Source organism: Sus scrofa, chromosome 2 (genome assembly GCF_000003025.6).
Source record: "Sus scrofa isolate TJ Tabasco breed Duroc chromosome 2, Sscrofa11.1, whole genome shotgun sequence".
In the NCBI taxonomy this organism is placed as follows: domain Eukaryota; kingdom Metazoa; phylum Chordata; class Mammalia; order Artiodactyla; family Suidae; genus Sus; species Sus scrofa.
Window position 1 is genome coordinate 78,779,533 of NC_010444.4, and position 18,978 is coordinate 78,798,510.

Consider the following 18,978-nt stretch of genomic DNA (forward strand, 5'->3'; position numbering starts at 1 on the left):
AGCTCTGATTAGACCCCTAGCCTAGGAACCTCCATATGCCGTGGATGTGGCCTGAAAAAAAGCAACGAATAAATAAATAAAGGCAAGTTGAGGCAGATGTTTCGATCCCAGGGCTCTTGGTCTTCTTAATCAATGGAAATTGATAAGAGGCCAGACAGGAGAATTCAGGCAAGGCTGCAGCAGGGGGGCAATGAAAACAAGCTACAAGTTCCCCTGGCTTGGGGTGGGGTCTTGGGGTGGGGTGGGGTGGCAAGCTGGTTCCTTTTATGGGGTGAGGGTAAGGGTGGGTCCAGGGATCTGGCCAGGGGAGTGGCTTTGGAGGTCTGCCCACCCCTTTGGTGGTGGTGTGTGCAGGATCATGCATATGCCCCCTTTAGCTTCTTTGTAAAGGGAAGCCAGTGTTCAGTACTTAATGTCTCAGTATCTTACCCTGCCTGGGAATAACTTAGCTGTTCAATAAACCCCCATCATCCAAACCAACTAGCACAATTCTAAAATTTCAAGTTACTAAGTATCTGGAGAAACCACCCTTAAATAGACATTCCTAAAACACAACCATTTGTAAAGAGGTCACCCCAAAGCTCTGATCCCATTCACATCTAATTTATTCATAAGAATTTCATCATATGAAGCTAAATTTTTTTTTAACCAACTCTGCAAAAGAAACAAAATAAACCCATTGACACTCAGTAAACCCAGGCATAATAAAAGACATATCTGAACTGACCACACCAACAATTCCCTTCATACTTCCTTGCCAAGATAACCCCAATACTGTTCAGTTCTTAGACCCATGACTTTTTTTTTTCCTTTTTTTTTGGCTACACCATAGCATAAGGAGTTCCCGGGCCAGGGATGAGATCTGAGCTGCAGTTATGACCTATGACAAAGGTGCAGCAATGCTGGATCCTTTAACCCACTGTGCTAGGCTGGAAATCAAACCTGCATGCTGGTGCTGCAGAGATACCATTGATGCCGTTGCACCACAGCAGGAACTCCCCCATGATTTTTATTGGTTCCTCCTCAGCCCCAGTGAGTGATTAGGTTAAGGCAATCCTGGTATAATTCCTTTTCTTCTTGGCAATGTTTTAATATAGCTACAACCTTGCTTAAGAATTGTGAAGGGAAGTTCCCGTCACAGCGCAGCAGAAACAAATCCGACTAGGAAGCATGAGGTTGTGGGTTCAATCCCTGGCCTTGCTCAGTGGGTTAAGGATCCAGCGTTGCCATGAGCTGTGGTATAGGTCGAAGACACAGCTCAGATCCGGCGTTGCTATAGCTTCAGCATAGGCTGGCAGCAACAGCTCCTATTCGACCCCTAGCCTGAAAACCTCCATATGCTGCAGGTACAGCCCTAAAAGGACAAAAGACAAAAAAAAAAAAAAAAAGAAAAGAAAAGAAAAAAGAAAGAAAAAAGAAATGTGAAGGCAGGAGTTCTCGTCATGGCTCGGTGGTAATGAACCCAACTAATATCCATGAGGACATGGGTTGGATCCCTGGCCTCACTCAGTGGGTTAAGGATTCGCTGTTGCCATCAGCTGTGGTGTAGGTCACTGTAGTTGGTGTAGGCTGGTAGCTATAGCTCCAATTTGATTCCTAGCCTAGGAACTCCCATATGCCACAGGTGCAGCCCTAAAAAAAAAAGCAAAAAAAAAAAAAAAAAAAAAAAAAAAAAAAAGAAAAGAAATGTGAAGGAAAATAAGGGAACTTTTGGGTTTCCTTTGCTCTTGGAAAGGACAAATTGTTCATACTTTCCTGAATCTGGTCACTGCTGGATAAGGACTGGTGTCATGGAAGCTCTCTTGAGGTCATGAGGGAACAAATCTGAGGACAAAATTGACATGCTAAGAATGGCAGAGGAAAATATGGCAAGAACCTGAATTCTTAATGTCACCAAGGCACCAACTGAATCCATGCTGGAACCATTAGGAATTAGTCCTTATTGTTTACGATACTTTTAGTTGTACTTTCTATTACAAGCAATGGTTTCCCAAGCTAGAGGTTGAATCAGAGCTGTAGCTGCTGTCCTACAACGCAGCCACCGCAATGAGGCATCTGAGCCGTGTCTGCAACCTACACCACAGCTCATGGCAACGCCGGATCTTTAACCCGCTGAGCAAGGTCAGGGATCAAACCTGGGTCCTCGTGGATGCTAGTCAGATTCGTTAACCACTGAGCCATGATGGGAACTCCTATTACAAGATTTAAAAACATCCTAAATAATTAATGTTAAAAGCATCTCTCAAAATTTGTACTTATTTTTCAGAAAAGGTTATTTAATTTTCTAAAAGACATGTCCGAGAGTTCCCTTCATGGCTCAGCGGTTAACGAACCCAACGAGGATCCATGAGGATGTGGGTTCAATTCCTGGCCTTGCTCAGTGGGTTAAGAATCTGGCATTGCAGTGAGCTGTGGTGTTTGTTGCAGACGCAGATCAGATCCCACGTTGCTGTGGCTGTGGTGTAGGCCGGCAGCTGCAGCTCCAATTCAACCCCTAGCCTGGAAACTTCCATGTGCCGTGGGTGCAGCCCTGAAAAAGCAAAAAAAAAAAAAAAAAAAAAGTGAAAGACATGTCTATATTAAACCAACAAGCCTAAGCTAGCTTCAATACCAGATATCAACTCAGTACTGAATATTCTCAGATCACAGGGACCTGAAATTCATTTTGCCTAATTTTCTAAATATTAGGAATTATTTGAAATTTTTTTTGTCTTTTTAGGCCCACATCCGCAGCATATGGAAGTTCCCAGGGGACTATAACATGGAACAGAGCTCTGATTATCCATAGTTAATTATTCACTGCCAGTGTTATCAAATATCAAGCAAACAAATGCAATGCAAAACAGCCTCTCAGGATCACAGTTCCCTAGCACCAAAAAGGGAGGTTCTCGTCCATTGCAAAGGGAAAATCCCAACCACTACTCTGCCATAAGCAAAACCCAGCGCAATAGGCAAGGATACCTGTTATCAAAAATGTCTCTATGGACCAATGCATACTGATACACATACAAACAACAAACTTACAGTCCCACAAACAAAGGCACAAACTGGAGTGGCTCACCCCAAAACAACACACACACACAATTACAAATAACATATAAGACAGAAAATCAGAGACGGGGTAGTCTAAAATTCCACTTCCATTCCCAGACAGAAGACACGTCCAAACAGATTGGCCCAGATCTCAAAAGAGAACGGACCCAAAGTGACTCACTTCCCACAAGGGAAGCAGCCCAAATGGAATGGAGAGAGTTCCCAGCCTCAGCAAGCTGGAGCGACTTACCCCCAATCAACACTGAATGTGGAACACAGCTCTGGACATTTCTTAGCTTTAAACAGCATCCTGCCCTGGGGTGGCTGGTGCCTGCAGGGCGAGAGACACACACACACACCTCTTCCCCAGAGCAAAATGAGCTCTGGGCAGCTGCTGGGAACTCAGGTAAGGGGCTGCCCCAGCAGGTGTCAATCTGCTGGGCACAGTGTCCCACCTGGGCTGCCATAATTGTTACCAAGTCCGTGTGCTCAGTGCACACCAAAGCCAAACAACACCGAAAGTCAGGATTTGGAGCACAGAAAGGTTTACTGCAGTGCCATGCAAGGAAATGGGTTGCTTGTGCTTTAAAAAGCCACAAACTCCCTGCAGGCTTTCAGCAAAGCCCTTGTAAAGGCAAGATGAGGGAGGGACGTGGTTGTTGCAAATTTCTCTGTGCCTGATAATTTGTTTTCATAGCTGTCCACATAGACATAGGTATAGACAAGATTGTTTTTAAAACAAAAAAGGTGCAGAGCATGACTAAGCACAGGCAACAAAGCACAAAGGTTAAAATAACAGGAACAGATCTAATATGGAGTCAGATTTGTTCTTCCCTATTACTCCCCTCCCACTTCCTAGACTCCCTTAGACCTAGGGGAGGGGCCTGAAGTTCCCAGAGTTAACCTGAGTGGGCTCCGGACCTGGGTGGGGGTTGTTCATAATGGAAATGTTACTGAAAAGGGGTCAGAGGTCCACGCACGACGCCTCCACCCAAAGCGACCTGCCTGAAGGCCACGGCCTCAACCTACCTGAGGCCTGAGCCCAGGGCAGCCCCAAGTCTGGGACCGCGTGAGTCCACGCAGCAGCCACTGTCCCGAGCCTGGCGGAGGGCGGAATCCCGGTGTTGGTCCCACCCCGCCCCCTCGCGGTGCTGGTGGTGGCAGCCTGTGATGCGGCCCCTTTAAATCCCGGCCGCCCCGCCCTTCGCAGCCACTCGGCGGCGGCCCCGGATCCAGGCCGGGCCGCGGCTCTTGCCGCGCAGCTTAGCCCATCCCGGCCCAGGCGCCAAGCCGAGGCCGTCTGCTCCCCGCACCCGGGAGTAGCGGTTACTTCCGCGACCGGTCAGGTGTCCACCCCGGCAGGCCCGCCTGCATCCCCGCCCGGCCCCGGGCTCCCAGCCCGTCCCCGCCCCGGGGCCGGGGCCCCCGCAGCCTCCTGGTCCCCGCGCCCCGGCCCCGGTCCCCCGGGCCATGCGGCCTCGGCCCCGCCGGCGCCCACCGCGCACCCGAGGAGATGAGGCTCCGCAATGGCACCTTCCTGACGCTGCTGCTCTTCTGCCTGTGCGCCTTCCTCTCCCTCTCCTGGTACGCGGCGCTCAGCGGCCAGAAAGGTGAGCCCCTCCTCCGCCGCCGCCCGCCCGGTGCCCCATCCACACCTGGGAGCCGGCGTCCGGAGCAGGGTGCGGGCATCCGCCCGCGAAGCGGCCGGAAGCGGACGCAGGCGCCCCTTCCTCGCCCGAGCGGCGGGGGAGGACGCCCCTCCCATCCTCGCCCCCACTTGTTTGCTGCTGGAATAAAGAAATTCTCCTGCGGCCTGGGCTGGGCCGCGCGGGTGAGCAGATAGTGGGCGCCCAGGGCACGCTCCGAACCGGCCTCCGTGAGTACAGTTCTGCCATGCTGGGGACTTCAGAGTTCTCACAGAGGGACAGAGACACAAGGTCACAGAGGTGGCTGTGCTGTGCCAGAGGGTTCCCAGGGTACCAGCTCCAGGCACCTGGGTACACTGTTCCTGATGATACCAAACCCAAGTCCGCTCTGCCTTCCCAACGACAAGCCAGTACATTCCAGAGATGAGTTGTTGGGGCAAGGAATAGTGACTTTAATCTGAAAGCTAGCAGACCAAGAAGATGGCAGACTAGTGTTTTAGAAAACCATCTTGCCTCAGTCCCAATTCAGGCTCCTTTTATACTGAGAAGCGGGGGGGGGGGAGCCAAGGGTCTCTCACTAGCTGTCACTTGCATGGGGGAAGGGCCCCCTACAATGCTGGCCACTAAAGGTCACTCACGAAGGACTGCTTACAACTCCTCAGTGTCAATGTCCATGGAAAAGGGGGCAGCGATCTTTTTGGCTACTTTCTGCTGTACCTGGGCACTGAAAGTGTGACCATGGAATGGAATTGATCAGTTTTATGCTAGGAATATTAAGTAATACAATTCTCTTTATCTACAACTATTTAAACTTGGTAACATTCCTGCTATGATGAAACTTTAATCTCAATACTTATCCCTTTTCAAGAGCAACCTTAAGTCTTCTAAGGGTTCACAAACCCATTGCTCTCTAGGCCGCTCAGGAGTTGGGTCATTTACTAATGTCAGTGGGGCTCCTTTAACCCGAGTGTGATGAATCGATGGCTTTACTCCAGCTAACCTGACAGATGAGTGTGTGGTAAGTAATACCACATGTGGTCCTGTCCACCTTGCAGTCAGCTGGTGCTTAGGCCTTTGTTCTCTCCAGGCTTTAAGGAGGACTGGGTCTCCAGGTTGGAAAGGGTGTGAGGCTACCTCAGTTGGATAGGCAGACCTGTTGGAGGCAAACTCATGAACAGAGGTTAGTATGGTGCCCAGGATTTTAACATAATTGGCAACTGCTAGGTCTTTGAGAGCATTTAATTTACAAAGGAGATCTTGGCCCAAAAGAGGGATTGGACATGCTGGCATGTATATAAGAAACTGTGTTTTAGGGTGAGGTCCTCTAATTGGCATTCTAGAAAGCATGACGTTGTATTTCTCCAGAAACTCCTGTAACCGGCATGAATTGGGATGTTTTCTCTGCCACCTTAGTATTGACCACAGACCATGTAGCACCCATATTTTTCAGAAAGTCACTCAGGTTGTCCCCCACTGTCAAAATTGCCTGGGGCTCCTGTGGAGAAACTGGAATTGGGCGCCTCAAGTCCAAGGGGGTCCCTGGGCCTCTTGATGACTCATCAGAGTGTTCCTCTCTTTCTGCCGTGTAAGAGGCTCCCATCTTCTTTTATTGATTTTCGTCTTATTCTTTAGCGGCGGACACTCTTTTTCCCATCCCCTTCTTTCAGTAAGTGCACTGTTCCCTCCCCAGTGGTGGCTCACTTCTCTTCAGGTTCCTTGCCTCCCTGGGAACCAGTGCTGCTGCTGGAAAAGGGGCATATTTCGTCTTGCATCCTCTTCTGTCGTTGTTCCCTGTTGTTGAGCACTTTAAAAGCACCATCTACCAATTGAGAAGGGTTCATTCCAAATGCACCATCTAACTTTTGTAATTTCCTTCTGACATCTGGGGAACTTTGCCCATTAAAAGTCATGTTGGGGGTTCCCATCGTGGCGCAGTGGTTAATGAATCCGACTAGGAACCATGAGGTTGAGGGTTCGGTCCCTGCCCTTGCTCAGTGGGTTGACAATCTGGCGTTGCCGTGAGCTGTGGTGTAGGTCGCAGATGCGGCTTGGATCCCGAGTTGCTGTGGCTCTGGCGTAGGCCGGTGGCTACAGCTCCGATTGGACCCCTAGCCTGGGAACCTCCATATGCCATGGGAGCGGCCCAAGAAATGGCAAAAAAAAAAAAAAATCATGTTGACCATTCTCATATTTTTGGGGGCATCAGTATAGCGCCTATAAGCTAGATAAATTCTAGAAACTCTAGATGGATCCTCACTGGGTTTTTGGTGTATCTCCTGAATTTTGTTTAAGCTCCTTTGCCTAGGTACCCCCTTTCAAAGACCCACTAAAATACACTTCCTCTAGTGCTGTAGGTGTAGCATATCTCCATTATTAGGATCCCAGGCAAGCTCAGCAGTGGGAACTGCCAGATTGGCTTCTGAGGTTCCATCGGCATCTGCTATATGAAGCCGGGGTGCTTCCTCTCTAGCCTTGACAGTGACCATCCTCCTTTCGTCCCCAGTAAGTGCCATACTCACAGGAGAGTGAGTATCCACCCAGGAGGGATGATGAGTGACAAAGATAGAAGTGCAAAGTTCAGACATACGGATGGGGCCTCTGGGTAAGCAGGGCTATGGTTTTTTTCCAATTAAACAAGTCTGAAGTTGAGAACGGCCTGCGCATCAATCGAAACCCAGCTGGTTGGCCATCTGCATTAAGGCCTCCTACAGGATGTCAGTGCAAGGGAAACTGTCCTGCCCGGAAGTGACTCCCGGTCCAAATTGAATGCCCTGTTGGGTCTTAAATGGTGACACCAATCCAGGCCCCTGTGCTCTGGGGGTTAACATAGAACCTTCTAATTGATCTCCATAAGGAGGGGAAACAAGAGAGGGTAAATATGCTGGTGCCATGGGGACGGTGGGAACAACAGCTCAGCTAGTGCGGAGCCCGGTTGGCCAGAGGGGGCTTTAAGGTTTGAAAGAGCATGTCCTCACTCTCATTTCCCCCCTCCCTCCCGTAGAACAGGTTTTCCCTTGGTTTTCCTTTCAGACCTAAGGCCTCAGCTGTCTGATTGCTTTTCCTCCTGATGCAGTAGCAAAAAGGCTTCTACATGTGGAATCGCATCTTTTTTACCTGCATTTCCACAAAACACTTCTGATTGCCAGATCGTATAATAATTAAGTGAGCCATTCAAGAGCCATTTCTCTCCTGATCCTAATACATTTTGGGACCACACAAGATTGCAATAGAGGACTATCTCTTTCTTAATCATATCCCCAGAGCTATGTTTTGCCCGGTTATTTCAGATACGCCCCAAAGGGTTTTCCACAGGGACAGATAGAATATTTCCCGTATTTATAGGTTCAAGAACAACAAAACACAAAAAGCACAAACAGATTCCAATACCAAAAGCACAAACAGATTCCATCATGGATATGGATGCAAAACAGACGCAAAGGCACCGGTTCACAAATCATATCCGGTAGAGTCCAAGAACAGTTCTCCTCTCCAAAAGGGGACCCCAGTCTAATGCAAAACAAATTGGCTTTTCCCTTAAGGAAAAGCCCAACTTGAGAGGGGAGAATGTTCCCGTTGTACACACTGGAGGGACTCCCCCTGCTGTGTGGATCCCCCAGATGTCTATTCCTTCGTTCTTGTTCCAACTGCTAAGCGCCAGGGCAGCCAGGGCAGCTTCCAGGAAGTCGCAGCTTCCTCAGGCCAAATGGTCCCTGAAGCTTCTAGGACCTTATCTGAAAATTCCCCAATCGCGGCCAGCCACAAGCAGCAGGGCCCCTGGCTTGGCTCACTAGCAGTTGATACGGAACCCAAGTTGGCTCTCCTTACTGCACAACAGGCCAGTAAATTTAGGGACGAGTTGTTGGGGCAAGGAACAGCAACTTTAATCAGAAAGCTAGCAGACCGAGAAGATGGCAGGCCTCTCCCACCACCTCTCCACCCCAGCCCACCATGGGTGTGGCTCCCCAGCGTCCCCACAGTCCTCCTCCACAGGGATGTGGATGCTGGGGCAGCCCTCCTGTGGCTACTGCCAGGGGTGGGGCCCAGCCCTAGCTGCCCAGTTCACGTACTTGGTGTGGTGTCAGCTGAAGTTCGGTTAGGCTGGCCAGTCTACCACCACGGCCTTCTGGATCTGACCAGTGCACTTAGGGGGGAGGGGCAGACCCCACCACTGGCCAGAGCTGCTTGGTGTTGGTTGGGATACCTGGGGCTGAATGGGGCCTGGGCTGAGGGCTGAAGGCTGAGCCCAGGAGGCAACAGGAAGAACTGCTTCCTTCCTGCTTGCTGGCCTTCCTGCAGGAGGCCTAGGCAGGCTCAGGCTGGGCCAGCTGACCCTGTCTGCCTCCTACCTCCTGCTCCCCTGTTCCCCAGGACTGCATTACACTAGGCTGTGGGTGGAGCTGGAGCCTCTGACCAAGTCCCAATGGCCTGCACCTGACTTTTGCAGGCCCAGCCCAGACTACTGCTGTTCTTCTGTTTGGGTAGATGCTTGGGCTGCCCTTGAAGCTCCAGAGGGCCTGGGGAGGGTGGAGGGGACCCCCTAGGACTTGGTACAGGGAGGGCATGGCTGGAGCAGAGTTCTCCGCCTCTCCATAGGTAGGGTATGTCACCTGGAGGAGGGCATTTTGGGCCCCCTGGGAGAATGGCCAGGCCACGTAAGCAGACTGGCATGGAGGCCAAGGCGGGGCCGGATCTCCGGGCTGAGGCACCTTTGTTCAGGCGCGGGTGGAGTTATGAGTCCTTGCCAGGGCCAGGTTGCAATCCCTGTGTGCCTCCTGCAGCAGCCACATGCCCCCCAGCCAGATGTCAGCACCTGCAACACCAACCCCCCCACCCCCACTCCCTGCCCAGGACACCTTCTCTGTGAGCCTGCATGGCCATAGGGCGCCACTGCCTGGGAGCATCAGGGTCACGGGGGTGGATACCTGTGGCTCCATTTAGGGCCTACTCTCCCCAGGGGGGATCCAGGAGGTTGGCACTCCAAGGGCCTGGGGAACAGGAGAGCACCTCAGTCAAAGAAGTGTAGCTGGGGGCTCAGTTATAGGGGTTCCTTGTCCCTGAGGCATAGAAGCTCCAGCTCCGCCTGCAGCCCAGTTTAGTGTGGTGGTGGGGAACAGGGGAGCAGGAGGTAGGAGGGAGACAGAGGGTCAGCAAGGCCTTCCCTGTCACGTACCACAAGCTTCTGCGCTTCTATGCCTCAGGGACATACTAGGCCTACTGGGCCTTCCCTGTCAAGGGCTATTACTGTTTCTAGGGACCTAGGAAGGTCAGGTCTTTGGAGGCCTAAAGAGAAGCCTGAATCTGGGCTCTTGTGTGAACCTTTCTCATTCTTGCATGCAGACAACTGTATTAAACCCATGCGGAAACCAGATTAAGTCTGAGGCCAGGCTAGACCCTGGCTTCCAGTTTGCAGTGAGAAGGGGCTCAGGATAGAGCTGGGCCAGGCACTGATGCTTAGAGCAAGGGCAGAGGAACCCAGATCTGCAGGGAAGGCGGGAGGTGGGCAGGGAGCCAGAGAGAAAGGGAAAGCAGGAACAGGTGGCATCCTGGAAGCCCAGGGGCGGGGAGAACATCTAGGCCTTGGCAAGATGGATCCTGGATACAGGTTTCAGGCCCACTTTCACATCCAGCCATGACCAGATTTGTGCCACAGATCCACTAGTGCTCCAACTATGGCTCTCCAGCACACGCTGAAGGCCCCCAGGGGAGACGGCAGACCCTCCACTGGGCTGGCCTCAGCCACATAGCTCTCCTTAACATCTAGGCTGTCCCCTTTCCCAGGCTTGGGCCAGGGTCACCCCTCCAGCAGCCTGGACTTCAGCGCTGATGGATGATGCCCTTGACATTTGGGAGGGTGGGTGCAAGTCCTGGAGAGATGAACACCTGCCCCTCTCCATGCCTGTCTTTGCTGGGCCTGGCACCTGCCTGTGTCCTCTGAGCCTGTCTCCTCTTCCCTAAGTACAGGGCACAATGTCTGTGCCCCAGTTTGGTTCTTGAACTGAAAGGAAACCAAAGAAAGATTGTGGTCTGTGGGCCTCAGATTACGCAGCCTTCCGGTGGAGAGAGGCGCAGGCCAGTAGTACGGACACAGCTACCCCCAGGCATGGGCAGAGGAAGGCTCCCAGGACAGGAGGCCAGAGGAGGGGGCAGACCGTGCCCAGGCCTCCGTGGTCTGGGTGATTCAGGTCAGCAGGGCCCACTGCTGCCCACCTGCCCTGTCCACAGGGACAGGCTAAGCTTGGAGAGAGCTCACCCTACTTAAAAGTCACACAGGAAACTTCCCTTGGGGCGCAGCTGGTTAAGGATCCTGCGTTGCCACAACTGCAGCTTGGGTTCTATCCCTGGCCCCAGAACTTCCATATGCCGGATGAGCAGCCAAAGAAAAAAAGAGATCACACAGAAGGACTGCGTTGTGTGGGGCCTACTGCCCTGGGCCCAGGCCCTCCACCCTACCTCCCTGGGACAGGAAGGCGTGGATGAAAGGAAAGGTCAAAGTCCCTTCAGCCCTAGCTGTCAGGAACACCTGCCCTACCCCGCACCCCACTCCAGAGGCCACAGGCCTTTGCCACTCACATCACTTCCGTTTGCCGCCTCCCCACCCACTCACCACTTCAGTCCAGCCACCTGCCCACAAAGGTTGCTGGAAGCCAGCATGGCCTGGCAGAGCCCTGGCAAAAGGCTCAACCCATGCGCAGGCAGCCACAGAGCTTGAGTTTCTGGCTTTGACAGGCAAAGAGGGAGTGGACCCAAGACCTTGAGGGCAGCAGGCTGGGCAGGGACTAGACTGGAGGGACAGGGCCCACCATGTTCAATTAAATGACAGAAGGGTCAGGGAGTTCCCATCATGGCGCAGTGGTTAATGAATCCGACTAGGAACCATGAGGTTGTGGGTTCAATCCCTGGCCTTGCTCAGTGGGTTAAGGATCCGGCGTTGCTGTGAGCTATGGTGTAGGTTGCAGACGCGGCTCGGATCCCGAGTTGCTGTGGCTCTGGTCTAGGCTGGTGGCTGCAGCTCTGATTAGACCCCTAGCCTGGGAACTTCCATATGTCGCAGGAGCCAGGCCCGGGAACCCCCAGGGCCTGTCACCTCCTGAGGAGAGAAAACTCAGGACTTGGGCAGAGGAAGGCCCCTGGGAAGGGAGCCCAGGATAAGGAGCAGGCTCCGTGGTCAGGTTGATTCAGGTCAGCAGGGCCCACTGCTGCCCACCTGGCCTGTCCATGGGGGCAGGCTGAGGTTGGACAGAGTTCAGCCCTGGGGACTCATGGCTCCATGGTGCTAGAGCCTCATTGGGTTGGGCACCAGGAGCAAGAGACCGGTGGCTGGGGACTAGGCAGAAGGGAGGCCACCTGCCAGTTTAGACAGCTCTGAGCTCCCTCCCGCTGGGCCTCAGCGCCTCCAGTCCCCCTCCCTGTCAGCAGCCGGGCAGGTGAGCATTGGGGGTGGCCAGCTCCCTGTTCAGGGGGTCAGGTTTCCAGGGTAACCTTGCCTCCCAGCCCAGCATAGAGCCTCCGAGATCCTGTAACCTGACTCCTGACTCCCTCCCCCAGCGGGCTGTCCCTGAGCACAGAAGCTTGGAATGGCCTTGGCCTTTGGCCCGGGGCCTCAGGCAGCAGGGTGTGGGGAGGAAGACAGGTGAACTGCTGAGTCTGGAGTGTCTCTTAGAGGATCCACTGGACTCCCCCCAGCCCCTCCGTCCTGCCAGGGGGCTGCCTCCTCCTTCCTTTCCCCTGGGACTGAGCTTGGACCTCTGCCCCCGGCTGCAGAAGGGAGGGTGGGGTTTCCTGAGGTGACCGAACTTTGCCTTGGTCATGACCTTTGAAGCACCCAGTTGTGGGAAGGTGACACCGGGCTGTGAGCCCACGAGGGATCAAGGAGCAGAAGAGCTGCCTGGAGCTGAGAGGGGAGGCCTGGAAGGCTTCCTGGACTTGGAGACTTTGCAAGTCAGCCTTGATGGCCACATCTACATGGGTTTTCATGAGGCCCAGAAAAGAAAAGGGACCCCAGGCAGAAAAGAGAGCCTGTGTGAAAGCACAGATGTCAAACAAGGGAAAGGGGATGTGCATGGTGGCAAAGAAAGGGGGCAAAAGTCAGATTAGAACAGGCCTTGGTGGCAGAGGCAGGGGCGGGGTAGGGGGGAAGTGGGGGAATTCCCTGGTGGCTCAGCGGGTTTAGGACCTGCCGTGTCACTGCTGTGGTACGGTTTCCTCTCTGGCCTGGGAACGTCCACATTCCGTGGCCTTGAGTGCACAGCCTGGCAGGACCTGGCTGCCTCAGTTGCCGGCAGTGCTGTAGTTGGTCTCATTCTTGCTTATGGGCCCTGCTAGCCCTGCTGGACCACTGGAGCCAGTCGCTTGGCACCCTGGAGATCCCTCTCCACCATCAGGCAGCCCTGCAACTGTGCTGTTTCTGGCCTGTGCGTGCATACCCCTAATGCCTGCAGCTGAGACCCAGCTGGAGGTTGTGACACAGGTCCCCCTGGGGTGGCATCATCCAGGTCTTGCACAGGTCTCCAGAGAAGCAGGCCTCAGGGTGTTCAGAGCTCATGTCCCCTGTGTGCCACTGATGTGCTAAGGGGCCCTGGGCTGGTTTCTCAACTTCACCTGCTCCTCTGAGCACAGGGGGATGTACAATTCCTCCCACCCCACAGACCCTGAAGAACTGTGTGAGACTGAGAATCCAGAGCTGGGCCTAGTGTGGATTGACAACCATGAGGACAGTGACCATGGGGTGCCTGGGGCTCAGTTCTACTTGGAGGATGGGGGGTGGGTGGAGTCCAGGGAGGTTTTCTTTCCCCAGAGGGCCTTGGGGATGGGGCCGCCTGTGACCTCTGTGAAGAGGGGTGGGGCGCAAAGTGCAGAGGCTGAGAAGAGGGGACAGGGGAAGGCTGGAGGGCTAAGAGCCCCTGAGGATAGGACCATGGGTGTCCTACCTCCTGGAAGGTGCAGATGCTGCAAGAAGCAAGAGGGGGCTTTAGGAACCACTGGGCAGGGACCATTCAGTCTGGGGCTGTTCCAGGCTCCACTTGGGTTTGTCCCGCCAGGAGCCGAAAGTGACCCTGCAGTCCTCTTACCTGAGATGTCTCCTCGATGGAGAAAAAACAAAGGTGGAAGGAGAGCCGAAGAGAGGGCTAATCCCCCTCGGTGGTGGCTTTTCTTCCCCAAGTGGGAGTGTCAGTGTGACTTCAGAGTGACCCTTGTGTAACTAGCCCCCTGTGGTTCGCATGTGGCAGGCGTGAGAGCACGTGGGCACGCAAATGTGTGTGCTGCGGCACCCTCAAAGGGCAGTAGGTCAGCTCTAGGCTGTCTTCTGGTGACAGCGTGTGTATGTACCGCCCACAGGCGATGTGGTGGACGTGTACCAGCGGGAGTTCCTGGCGCTGCGGGACCGGTTGCGTGCAGCTGAGCAGGAGAGCCTCAAACGCTCCAAAGAGCTCAACCTGGTGCTGGACGAGATCAAGAGGGCCGTGTCGGAGAGGCAGGCGCTGCGAGACGGAGACAGCAATCGCACCTGGGGCCGCCTAACAGGTGAGTGCCAAGGCGGGAAGCGGCGGGAGCCCGCGGGGCTGATGGCTGACCGCATTGTGCGACCTGTCCCTTCCCGACCCACCCAGAGGATCCACGCCTGAAGCCGTGGAACGCCTCGCAGAAGCACGTGCTGCACCTCCCCACTGTCTTTCACCACCTGCCGCACCTGCTGGCCAAGGAAAGCAGCCTGCAGCCGGCCGTGCGCGTGGGCCAGGGCCGCACCGGAGGTAGGGGCGGGGCCCAGGAGGCGGGGGGAGGCGGGGGCCCGGGGCCCGGCGCCCTGCCCGGAACCTCCACTCCGCATCCCTGCAGTGTCGGTGGTGATGGGCATCCCCAGTGTGCGGCGCGAGGTGCACTCGTACCTGACAGACACGTTGCACTCGCTCATCTCGGAGCTGAGCCCGCAGGAGAAGGAAGACTCGGTCATCGTGGTGCTGATCGCTGAGGCGAGTGGGCTGGGGCGCCAGGCGGGGGGACATTCAGGGGAGGACAAAATAACAAGAAGGAAGAAATGAAGACAGCAGCACCTCAGAGGAAAAAGCTACCAGAATCTAAGTCCTCAGTTTCATTCACAAACTTACCGAGATAAAATTAAAAGGAAAAAAAAGTTACAGGGACGGAAACATTTTAGCGCCCCCTGGTGGAGATGCCTGTACATAGTCCGCCCCACCCCTTGGCCTGGGGGACCTAAGAGCTTTTTCTGAGGCGCCTGTGGCCCCAAGGTCCAGCCCCATTTAGCCTTCAGGATGGTGTGCTCACCCCTTCTGTGTGTGGGAGGGAAGCCCGTGTGCTTCCCCCAGCCCTATTCTCCAGGCTATTTGGGGTGGCCGCATTGGCTTAGGAGGGCACTTGGTCTCCCCACAGACTGACCCACAGTATACCTCACTGGTGACGGAGAATATCAAGGCCTTGTGAGTACTGGCAGCCTGACAACGCTGCTGGAGGGAGGGCCTTTCGTGGGGTGTCAGGCAAGGCGGGTGCTGGCCTCCCCTACAAGATGTGCCTTCCTTCTGTAGCAAAGGGTGCTTCTCCTCTTGGCTGAAAAGGAGTGGTTATATCCAGGTAGCCCAGCCCCCTCTGGAGCCTTGGTGACACCTTAGGATGGATGTGGTGTCGGGGGATGTCTGCCTGGTGGGATTTGAGAGAGGGATGGGGTCTAGTCAGCTCAGCTCTGCCTCTGCTCCCTTCCCTGGAGGCTCCACACCCACGAGGACTTCCTGTCCCCCAGGTTCCCTACAGAGATCCATTCCGGGCTCCTGGAGGTCATCTCCCCTTCTCCCCACTTCTACCCTGACTTCTCCCGCCTCCGAGAGTCCTTTGGGGACCCCAAGGAGAGAGTCAGGTACTATTACTACCCCTCTCCCTGTGTCCCCAGCAACCTGCCCACCTGTGCTAGGAAGAACCCAGTCTGCTGGTGTCTGAGTCCCAGGCACTTCCCTGCAGTGCCTCCATGGTTCCATTGGAGGACCCTGCATGGCGGGAAGGGGGGTGTCTCCTACCCATTCAGTGGCAGCCACATTGGAGGTGGAGGAGGTTCTGAGCTCCTGAGGCCCCTGCCCCGGCCCACAGGTGGAGGACCAAACAGAACCTTGATTACTGCTTCCTCATGATGTATGCACAGTCCAAAGGCATCTACTACGTGCAGGTGAGCACCAAGACCCTGCTCTGCCTCCCTGCTCCCCCACAACCCTGCCTGGGCCTGGGTGGTGAGCCTTGCCCTGTGCCCATGCCCATCCTGAGTCTGGGCGCCCTTCTACCTGCCGCTCTGCAGCTGGAGGATGACATCGTAGCCAAGCCCAACTACCTGAGCACCATGAAGAACTTCGCCCTCCAACAGCCCTCAGAGGATTGGATGATCCTGGAGTTCTCCCAGCTGGGTTTCATTGGTGGGCTACCCCCCACCCCGCCACAGAACCTCTCCACCCAGCCCACCTCTGCCTCTGTCATCATCTCTCCGGCTCCTGCCCTGTTCCAAGCCCCAGTACCATGCGGTGTCATGCTTCGAGCCTTCGCCTGGAGTGCCCGCTGCAGCCCGACCTGGCCTGTTCCCACCCACCCTCTGCATGGGATATTTGGGCTCACCATCCTGTCTGCCCTGTGTACCTGCACCTGCCTGCAGGCAGCCACAGGGCTGGCTGTGGGACCCTCCCCAGTGTCCCCCACAGGGATTAGGAGGAAGTAAGGCAGGGGCTCTGCCTGCTTAGCAGCCTTTCCCCCACTCCCCCACCCCACCCCAGGGAAGATGTTCAAGTCCCTAGACCTAAGCCTCATTGTGGAGTTCATCCTCATGTTCTACCGGGACAAACCCATCGACTGGCTCCTAGACCATATTCTGTGGGTGAAAGTCTGCAACCCTGAGAAGGATGCGGTGAGCGGGGCCTGCACAGAGGTGGGCGGGGGCGGTGGGGCACTTGGCCTCCAGCATGACTGCGCTGGGTACCGTGCTCCTGACACAGAAGACTGCACTGCTGGCTGTGGGGATGGGGTGGGAGGCGGAGTTGAGCTAAGCCCTGTTATGTCACCCTCCCTCCATAGAAGCACTGTGACCGGCAGAAGGCCAACCTGCGGATCCGCTTCAAGCCATCCCTCTTCCAGCATGTGGGCACTCACTCCTCGCTGGCGGGCAAGATCCAGAAACTGAAGGTGGGCAGTGCCGCACTGGAGCCTGGTCAAGTCGGGCAGAGCCTGGGCTGAGGCTGGGCAAGGGGGTGGCCGTGCAAGTCCAGGGCTCACTCTGGCTCTACTGTTCCTCCTTGGTTGCAGGACAAGGACTTTGGGAAGCATGCACTACGGAAGGAGCACGTGAACCCACCCGCTGAAGTGAGCACGAGCCTCAAGACATACCAGCACTTCACCCTGGAGAAGGCCTACCTACGCGAGGATTTCTTCTGGGCCTTCACGCCAGCTGCGGGGGACTTCATCCGCTTCCGCTTCTTCCAGCCACTGCGACTGGAGCGGTCAGTACCAGCACCCACAGGTCAACCTTGGGGCAGGGGCAGGGCAGCCACCAGGGTATAGGCCACACTACAAATTTGTGAACCTACAGATGCCCCTCGGGAACTGCAGCAAATAATTTCACCTTGTTAAGTTTTCTTATCTGAAAAGTGGGGCTCATAACAGTAGCTACCTTGTAAAGACTAAGCTGGGGAGTTCCCATTGTGGTGCAGCAGAAACAAATTGTACTAGGAACCATGAGATTGCAAGTTCGATCCCTGGCCTCGCTTAGTGGGTTAAGGATCTGGCATTGCCGTGAGCTGTAGTGTAGGTTGCAGATGTTACTCGGATCTGGCATTGCTGTGGCTGTTGGCACAACTGGCAGCTGTAGCTCCAATTACACCCTTAGCCTGGGAACTTCCATATGCCATGGGTGTGGCCCTAAAAAAGCAAAAAAAAAAAAAAAAAAAAAAAAAAAAAAAGAAAAGACTAAGCTGGGCAGTGCCCACAGGAGCTCAGTGACGCTGCCCATCACCATTGTCCTTAAAAGTAAGGCCCTGTTTTCCTTGCATAGTCCATTGGCTGCCCCTGGTGGTGCCCAGCCTCACCCAGTGCCCCAGAACCCACCTGGTATACTCCTGGCCCAGGCCTGGTCTTTTCTCTGCTGAGTAGTGTGCCTGGGCCGTGCCCCACCTCAGTAGCAGCTCACAGGCCTGTCTGGCCACAGGTTCTTCTTCCGCAGTGGGAACATTGAGCACCCAGAGGACAAGCTCTTCAACACGTCTGTGGAGGTGCTGCCTTTTGATGTGAGTGTGGTGGGGGTAGGTGTGCACGGAGGCCTGCCCCTCCCACAGCCACTGGCTCCAGCCTCTTGATTTTGCTCCCAGAACCCGCAGTCAGACAAGGAGGCCCTGCAAGAGGGCCGCTCAGCCACTCTCCGGTACCCTCGGAGCCCTGATGGCTACCTCCAGATCGGTGAGTGAGGCAGTCAGGTGGAGCTAGGGGGAGAGGCTGAACTGAGCAGGGATCTTGGGATGGACAACCTCTCCTTGCCACCCTCCCCAGGCACCTTCTACAAAGGTGTGGCACAGGGAGAAGTGGATCCTGCCTTTGGCCCACTGGAAGCACTGCGCCTCTCCATCCAGACAGACTCGCCCGTGTGGGTCATTCTGAGTGAGGTGAGGCAGGGCAGGGCTGGGCGCAGGGTACCCAGCAGCTAGACCAGGGCTGGGCTCTGAGGCCCTCAGCTGACCCTGAGCCCGACCCTTCCAGATCTTCCTGAAAAAGGCCGACTAAGCCGAGGGCTTCTGAGGGTGGACTTCCGCTGGCCCTGGAGCCCGTGAGACCTAGGATGTCGTCGCTGCAGCCCCTGGAGGGCCAGGCGCCGCCACCCCAGCCTGAGGGGCTCTGCCTGGCGCCCCGCTCTGCCAGCCTGGGGTGGCCGCTGGCCCGGAGGCCCCAGGAGCTGGTGCTGCCCTGCCCGCCAGGCCGCGGGAAGAGGCAGGCGGCCCCCACACTGTGCCTGAGGCCGGCCCGCGCCGCCCAGAACCCTCGCTCCCTGGCCCGCTTGAGCCAGGCCATTTTAGAAGAGCTTTTTCCTGGGCGCCCGCTGTCTCCGGCGCGAACACTGGAATGCATAATACTACTTTATGTGCTGTGTTTTTTATTCTTGGATACATTTGATTTTTTCACCTTAAGTCCACATATACTTCTATAAGAGCGTTACTTGTAATAAAGGGTTAATGAAGTGTGTGCCTCACAAGTGCTGGCTCTGAACTCAGGCTGGTGGGGAGAAGCCAGCCCCCTCCCCCTCGCCACCTCTAGACCTAAGACAGCTCCGCAC

At 55.1% G+C, this 18,978-nt stretch overlaps 1 protein-coding gene and 1 long non-coding RNA gene across 2 annotated transcripts; one reads left to right on the top strand and one right to left on the bottom strand.

The window, feature by feature from the left end:
* On the bottom strand, window positions 1,657-4,249 carry LOC106507307. Its single transcript, XR_002341724.1, has 3 exons — window positions 4,063-4,249; window positions 3,284-3,364; window positions 1,657-1,824 (listed from the first exon to the last, which is right to left on the bottom strand). It is a non-coding gene; the product is annotated as an uncharacterized LOC106507307 (long non-coding RNA).
* On the top strand, window positions 4,243-18,893 carry MGAT4B (mannosyl (alpha-1,3-)-glycoprotein beta-1,4-N-acetylglucosaminyltransferase, isozyme B). Its single transcript, XM_003123649.4, has 15 exons — window positions 4,243-4,643; window positions 14,016-14,201; window positions 14,288-14,428; window positions 14,514-14,647; window positions 15,066-15,112; window positions 15,430-15,543; window positions 15,771-15,846; window positions 15,973-16,087; window positions 16,439-16,569; window positions 16,737-16,844; window positions 16,965-17,158; window positions 17,863-17,941; window positions 18,023-18,110; window positions 18,201-18,313; window positions 18,408-18,893. The coding sequence occupies exons 1-15, from the start codon at window positions 4,547-4,549 to the stop codon at window positions 18,429-18,431; spliced, it is 1,647 nt and encodes a 548-aa protein (XP_003123697.1). The 5' UTR covers window positions 4,243-4,546; the 3' UTR covers window positions 18,432-18,893.